The sequence below is a fragment of the Mixophyes fleayi genome, chromosome 5 (genome assembly GCF_038048845.1).
Source record: "Mixophyes fleayi isolate aMixFle1 chromosome 5, aMixFle1.hap1, whole genome shotgun sequence".
Lineage (NCBI taxonomy): Eukaryota > Metazoa > Chordata > Amphibia > Anura > Limnodynastidae > Mixophyes > Mixophyes fleayi.
Genome location: NC_134406.1, coordinates 168,606,116 through 168,614,439, shown reverse-complemented (window position 1 = coordinate 168,614,439; position 8,324 = coordinate 168,606,116). Strand labels below are relative to the sequence as shown.

At 39.6% G+C, this 8,324-nt stretch overlaps 1 protein-coding gene across 2 annotated transcripts in view; it reads right to left on the bottom strand.

Moving 5' to 3' along the window:
* Nucleotides 1-3,847: 3,847 nt before the first annotated feature.
* The window catches only part of RIPK1 (receptor interacting serine/threonine kinase 1), a 44,762-nt gene continuing 40,285 nt past the window's right edge, over nt 3,848-8,324 (bottom strand). For both annotated transcript variants that reach the window (XM_075212991.1, XM_075212992.1), the window contains one exon: nt 3,848-7,282. In XM_075212991.1, the coding sequence (XP_075069092.1) occupies nt 7,002-7,282 (281 nt within the window). In that variant the 3' untranslated portion in view covers nt 3,848-7,001. The remainder of the gene's footprint in view (nt 7,283-8,324) is intronic.

Here is an 8,324-nt window from a genome sequence, read left to right as displayed (position 1 = left end):
CTTGCGTTGTGCAGCAGTACATATATAGGGGGGAATTCAATTTGCGGGGTGCGCATTATCACCGTTAGTACAGTCATTTCAAAATGGATTTCTGCACGCAGCTCAGTGAGCTGCGATTAAAAATCGTACTAACAGTAATTGTGTGCACCCTGCGTAGTTCTTTAGAACAACGCGGGAAATTGAATTCTCCACTTGCTTCTTTTTTGTATTAAGTCTCATGCGTAAAAATGCTTTGTAAACACTTTAGTTATATATTCTGAAGGAGTGTTTACACTCAAATTATATTCACATTTCCAAACATTTGTGACAATCCATTAAGTGCAACCAATAGACTTATAATGACATGTTTTAGATAGAGTCTAAGGGGCCTCTTTATTAATTAAAAGGGTTTTAATTATCAGATGTTTTTTCATAATCCTTTATTAAAAAATGAACCTGGGATAGCATGTCCGATAGGAGACTGTTCCTGTGATGACTTTACTTACCTTAAAACTCAGGTCACAATTGCAAAGGGACTTTGCGCAGGTCACGCATGCACAAAGCCATTTTGTGATAGTGACTGGAGGGCTGAGCAGGTAACCTTTGGTGAGGGATCCACAGATCCCTCTACCGCAATGCTCTGTCCATAGGATTCAATGGCCAACATCATCTTCAGATGACATTAGCCATTGCGGTCAAGTTCCAAAAAGCTATGCCTTTCAGAACTTAAAATTACCCAGACCCCATTGACTATTATGGAGGCTGCGATTCAATGCAGGTGATATCTCCCCTAACTTCTGCGTTAGGCTTTAACAATTTTATTTAAAATAGCCTAAACCATGGGAAAAAGCAGTTTTCACATGGTTTAGGGCTTCATAAATAGGCCCCTGACATCCCTTGACCGTAAGTAATACTTTATGGGGGAGATTCAATTGCTGGCGATGTGGGAAGCGGACATCGCACTGAGCATATTGGCAGCAATTACAGTAGATATCTCTGCTCATTTTGGTGCAAGCAAAAAATTATCAAAGATTTCTGTCAGATCTCCGTCACGAGGTGTCTCATGGACGTTCCCGGAGGCCCCTTGCATCTAACTGAATCTTCCCTGTGATTCTTATTATGGGGTCTATTTATGACCCTTCGGTTTTTTCAGTAGAAGCTTTTCAATCCTCATCGCATAGATGTGGATTGAAAAGTTTCTCATATGTATCAAAAAATCACAGGAACAGCGTTACGAAAAACGGCTGCTCCTGTGAAGAGTAACATTTACCTTTCACTGGAGTCTTCTCTTCTCCTCCCTCTGCAGTGCTGCTCACTCCTCTTTCAATCCCTGTCCACATGCGCCGACCGGTAAACTCAAGCAGCGCACAGAGATCCCCGAATGAAGAACCTGAGGCATGTGACATGCGCTGAGCAGCTCTGCTCTTCGGAGCAGAGCTGTTTTCAGTGAAAGTTCAGTGAAAGTTTTCAATCATGGTAATGTACGCCAGCTTCAGATGGCGCCAGCTTCAGATGGCGTACATTAACATGATTGAAAACGTACTTTTTGTCATTGGTACATAGCGTTACTGAGCACTTCCCATACACTGTTATGGGGAGTGCTCAGTAAAACGAGAAATGCAAAGTAGCAGATATCTGAGATATCTGTTGCGATGCTAGAATAATACATAGTAATATAACAGTTAATCCCCGAAAACTGTTGTTTTCTGTGATTTACCTCTAAATTACAGTATTCACATTCTCGTAGCTAGTTAATAACAACAAGCAGAATCCCACAGAAAGAAAAATATCTTCTTATATGCCCCTATTGACTAACCATGTCCAGATTAGTGGGCCTTTTAGAGCTGACAGTTATAAGTGCAGAGCCGATTTGTGAAAACCAACTGTTTTCTGCATTTGTTTGTTTTTTGGCGGTTTGAAAACAAGATCCCATCCTGACATGTAGCCGTGATAAGATCACAAAGAGTGAGATGTACCAAACGGCATTTTTTAAAAACGCCAGCAAAACTGCCAGAAAAATAGAGGCACGGGCTGGCAAGTTTAAGCCCGGGGGGGCGCACAGGCGGCCGCATCACGTGACACGGCCTGCTGTGCGCTGACGCGGCCGCATCGCATGTTATGTAATGCGGCCGAAGAAAATAAATAAGAAATATTGCATCAGAGAGGGGGGGGCGGCCCCAACAGCGGTTGGACTAAGCGGCCCCCCGGCCCAGCCCACCCCTGTATGGGGGTGTTTAAAAAGCAAACTCTCAGACCTGGGTAGAATGTTGGATGCCTCCTCAGAGACTCTGCAAATGGTGAGCAATTACCTCTATGTTTTCCATGTGTGTGGGACACCAGGTCCTTTATACGAGAGGCAGAAGTTTGACAGTTGTCTATCCACCCTGCCCTCGGTATTCCGTTGCTGAATACAGTGGTGCTCTTTGCAAGTGTGGAGCCACCGTTATTTCATATCCCACTACACCGTCTTCTCCTCTGTCCCTCTCACCTACTCCCCTGCACCATCTTCTCCCCCGTCCCTCTCACTTTTCCCCCTGCACCATCTTCCCCCCGTCCCTCTCACCTATCCCCCTGCAACATCTCCCCTGTCCCTCTCTTATCCCCCTGAACCATCTTTTCCCCTGTCCCTCACCTATCCCCCTGCAACATCTTCTCTTCTGTTCCTCTCACATATCCCCCTGCACCATCTTCTCCCCTGTCCCTCTCACCTATAAAAAAATCAAAGGTACTGATACATAATATGAATGTGCCGCCTGGCACATCTGTCATGTGTGACCTAATTTTTGGGAGGGAGTGGGAACGTGAGCACATGCACACTGCTGGTGGGTTACGAACGCAACCACACTGCAGGACGGGAGTGTCACAGTTGCAACCACACTGTTGGGGGGCTGCATGAACTGCCTGGTCACATGCCCTGATGTTGAGGGAGATGGTGGTGTGGTGGACAGCCTGCATCAAGACGGTGATACAGGGACATGGAGAATCGCCTACTTCAACCACTAAGTTTGTGTGTGCGTGTGTGTGTATATATATATATATATATATATATATATATATATATTGTAACAAAGGGAGCCATTTAGCTGGCAATATGCAGAGAAAGCATGGAAGTAGAGTAAAACATTTGTGCAGTAATGCACCTAGATTGATGACTTATATGTAACAAACAATAGTTTAAGTTTGGTTAACTTACATGATAGAGAAATTCTTCCTCTCAGCAAACAGACAGGGTGTGTCTGTTAGTGCAAACAGAACCAGTGATGGGGCGCTTCCTTTTAAAGAGAAGGTGGGTGTGTCACCTGTCCATCATGCTAAGGCTGGGGGAGGAGTATCAGGTATAAAAGCTTGTTTGTATCATTTGTACACTGAGACCAACGCTGGGGAAGCTGGCTGGTCTGGAGAGAGCTGAGCTATGTCTAGCTAGCATTTAGGGTCTCCGTAATTGCTGTGAAATTATACGGTGTCAAAACATCTACCATCCTGACAATAAAACTATATAAAAAGGAAGAAGTTGTTCGCGTGTGCTTCTGCAGTAGCGGGCTCTTGCCACAAGATATATATATATATAATATGCAATTCTTATTTTTGATAGCCATCGTCAGTGTGTATGCTCGTACCTTCAGTCGTAGGTACAATCATTTGAGATAACAGGAAAATTCTTCAGTGTGTACCTAGCCTACCCTGTACTGGGTGGCGGGGTTTAGGTGAGACAATGTAAACTGCTAGCAGCAATGTGGTTCTACTTCTGGTGCTTATGTCAATGGCATTTCATTCTTACACAAACACCAACATTTGTATTAGTACCTCTGCATATACATAATACATAACCTAATAAAACTATTTCCATGCTAGTCACACGAGAAAGCTGTCAACTTAATTTACTTTATTTAAGTGCTGCAAAGCCCTGAATCCTCAAGACAAAACAGACAAAAGTATTTGTGCATTTCATTGAACATCAAATTAGGATAGTAATCAGACAGATGTAAAATGCAAACAGTTTTGATCTGCATGAGGGTCCGTTTTTAACTTAATAGCTAATAACCACATATAAGCATACATATTTTTTAAATAAAAATATACTTTATTCATCAATTTATTTTTTTCATGCATCTCATCAACTTATGCACCATAAAATAAACTATTTGATGATTGCTGAAGTAAACAGTGAAACTTACATAATGATATAATAACAAATTGCTTGCATTTTTGGGTGTGTATCAATAGTTATGCATTTGATAATGGAATACTTTTAAAATGAGTCATGTCCTATATATAAATTGGTGGGCAATCACAAGGTGCCTCTTGCCTCTGACAAAACAATTTCCAGCATACTATATTTGATCGACTTTGCAAAAGCAACTAAGATATGCCATGATATAAACATGAAGACCATGTTCTCTAGGCTTATATAAACATTGAGTGCCTGATTCCTTAAAGAACGTATCCATGCTGTATCTTGCAGCACCGGACCATATGCCAGTGAACGCAGCAACATCCAATTAATCTTTGAGCACAAAGGACATTTACTACAGTCTACAATTTCATGGGTGAAATGGGGGAGGGACTGGACATATGCATGTAGTCAATGTTCAGTAAGGGCATAAAAAGCTTGAGTGCAGCAGCGTCTGATTCAAGTTTTGGGTATCTATCAGGTACGTGTTTTTCTGTCCTATCACTTGCACCAGCTACAGGTCAGGTGTAAGTGCCGAGTGATAGTGATGACAGTAGCGTATGCACACTAAAACATGTGTTTGCAATCAAGAGCAACTGTAAAAAAGCATTTTATGTACAGTAGACATTCAGAACATCCTAAAAAATATATTTTATGGGGGTGAAGGAAGACAAAAAAAAAAACTTTTTTTTTTTAAAGAGATATTTTGTTAATGACTTTTATATTAACACTTTATATTCCACATATGTATTGGAGGTATCCTGCAGTGTATTGTCTGTTAGAGCGGAGCGCACCTAGAGCCTTATTCAACTACAGACGTATCTTTACATCCGCTCCTTGTTGAATATGGACATGTGTATACACAATGGGCCTGATTCATTAAGGAATGTAAAGCAAAAAAAAAAAGAGTAACTTTGCACCTTGGTAAAACCATGTTACATTGCAGGGGTATGTAAATATAAAATGTGATGGCAGATTTATAATTGGGGTAGGGCATGTCCTAGATCAACTTTAAATTTCAGTGTACAAATAAAGCTATCAATTATTTGTGTGCTGCATGAAAAATAACAGGCAGTATTTACCTTATGTGCAAAATAATAAAAAAAATAATAAACTAATATGCACCCCTTGCATTGTAACATGGTTTTGTCCAGGAGAAAACTTACTAATTTTTTTGCCTTACTTTCCTTAATAAATCAGGCCCAATATGTTCATTTTGCGTGCCTTAATGAATCAGGCCCTAACTCCTTAAATAAGTAAACATTCCTCAAATAAATCCAAAACACCTTAGCAGTACAAAAAAATCACCTTAGCAGTATAATTAAAAGGCAGCGGTATGTCTTAGATACAGTCTTATCAGACCTTTACTTATTTTATAATATATAGAAAATGGCTATGTGCAAATGACATTGTATGCTTCTTTATATCACTCTAAGGAGCATAATCAATTGTCGCGGGTTCCCGCGGCGTTAAAACTACTACCGTTATTACGGTAGTAGTTAGCTGGATTTCAACTCGCGGCTCAGGGAGCTGCGAACTGAAATCCAGCGAGAAAAATACCGTAATAACATTTTTTTCCCGTGCACTATTACCGTAATAACGGTAATAGTGAGCGGAGCGCGAGATTTTCTGCGTTTCCGCCGACAACTGAATATGCCCCTAAATGTGTGAAACTTTCATCTACACTTTGTTTCTGTAACATTAATAATATGTAAATTTACAGCTCACTATATAAAACATATGGAGAACCAGCTACAAATGAGCAGGGGTTATCTTTGTAAAACATGGTCTTCATACAAAGTTTTTCCTGAAATTTTAGATCTGTGAATAAATTTTAAAACATATTCACAATTCAGATTAACAATAATAAGTCAATAAAAGGAATGCAAAGATTAAAAAAACAAGTATGTCATTTAAAATATTTCCTACATATATATTACTATAAAAGAGTTTCTTATCATTGGGGATGTTTCACATAAAACCCTCTTCCCCAAACTAGTATATTAGTGGAACTCTCCTCTGGGATCCCCACCATTTCCACAATGCATTTGTTTCTACCATCCAACATCTGATGGAAAACTTCCAAAGTTCTGTAGGAGAGAAATGGAACTAGAGGGATCCAACGCACCGGCTGTAATGGAAACGGGATTCATCTAGACAGGAGCTAAAAGTCACTGCAGTCATCTTCTCTCACGCACCTTTCCTACAACATCTGTGAAACATACTTAATGATCAGAGATCCCCAGTACACATACATGGGGACAACGGCATCACATAAATGCAGCATAACTCCCAACTGTCCTGATTTTGGTGGGACACCCAGATTCGTGGGTCGCAAAATGTACTAGAACACCAAAAATAGTATTCTTTCTGCTCATGATAAATGAATCTGTCTCCCATTGTTACCCTACCATCATTCTTGAACTTGTACCTAGTAGGCAAGTAGCTAGAGAAGTTAAAAAATCAGTGTGCTAACGCTTGCCCATTTCCCAGTGGTAATGCATAAGTGTGAGTTTTAATTAGTAGTCAACTAAAGTTCTTTCAGTAAAAATTTGCTTAAATGTTCCGGTTCATTGATGGAACTCAATAATACAAGAAATATATTATGAAAAATACAATTTAATTCCATTTGCATCTCCTCTAGAGGTGGAAGTAAGCTAGAAGCGTTCGATTATGTGGTATTAATGCAAATACTGCATTAGACTGCACATTCTGAACAATGACCCAAAGTGATGTGTTGTTTCCTGATTAGCAATTTTTTTATTGATGTAAAATATCACGTGTATGCCTCTTCATCACCCTGATTTTGTTCTTCACGGGAAGCCAACAGTTGTGGTATTTTGTCACATCTTTAGTTCAATTGGATTAGTTGGTTGAGAAGATCTGTTTCTCCCAGAGAATGGAGAGCTGTAGCTACCTTGCCAACTGTGGCATTCTTGGACCCTTCTCTCATTTGCCACTTGTGCAACATTTGGTAAACTTTTTCCTTCAGTCCATCCCGTTCATAGTCATGGTCAATTTCATCGATTTCTGGTTGACGAAATCCAACATTGCGAGCAAACTCTTTCCATTTCCGGGATAAGTTCAACCTCAGAAGCTGCAGCTGGTTCTCATTTATTAATGAATTGTTCTCTGACATGTAGAAATACAAAGAACAGATTAGTATTTCATGAAACCCACATAACACACTTTATCTTTGTGACACAATCTCTGCCAGTTAAAGGTCCTATTTCCAGGATCAACCCAGATCCTGGAAACAGATCATTGAATTAATACAGCAAGCAGTAGTGTAATGAGAGAATGCCAATTGGACAGGCTCTCCAGTCAGTGTTCTCAATACAATTCACCGATGCATCTAGCAAAAGTGTCAATTAGGGAGGCCTGAAATAACCTCTCCTGATTGGAGAAAAATAAATAAAAAATAAACAAATGGGTGAATGGAATGATTATTTTTTTAACATAAGGGCACATGGCAGGGCTGACCCGCTTGTACCCAAATTGTATAACCCAGGTTTGAATCTACTCAATGATTTTGGAGGCTATACAGGATTTCAATAGCACCCAGATTAACCAGGAAAAAATTAAACTGTTATTACTAGCAATGATATTCAACCCTAAGTGAACGATACCAAAACTTTTGCAAACTATAGAATGGTCCAGTAGATCTACTGGAGTCACTCTACTATATAGTCTTGTATCTGTCAACATTTACTTTATTATGAAAGAAATAACATTCTGGAACAATACTTATTTAAAGATTATCTCCTCAATTTGTGTAATTTAACCTGTGTTAATAAGAATGTGTATTGATGTTACCAGTGTTAATGAAATTGTTTAAATAATATTAACACTAATATAGAAAAACAGTGTTGACATTAGAAATTTGTATGCACAAGGAATTTGTTGAAATAAAGAGTTGGAAGGAATATGATTAGAAAGGAAAAAAAGATAAGGGTCAGGTGACAGGGAGCACATGAGGTTGAGAAAGTTAAATGGAGGAGAAAAAGAGAGAAGGGGGAAAACATGTGAGAGGTGAGGAAGAGGAACACTGAGGAGAATTTAGCAATTTAGTATATGAAATGAGTGTATTGTGACAGACTAAGAAGATAGCAATCAATAGAAAAGGAGGATAAGCTATAAAGAAAGGTCAGACCACAACGATGAGAATCTGTAC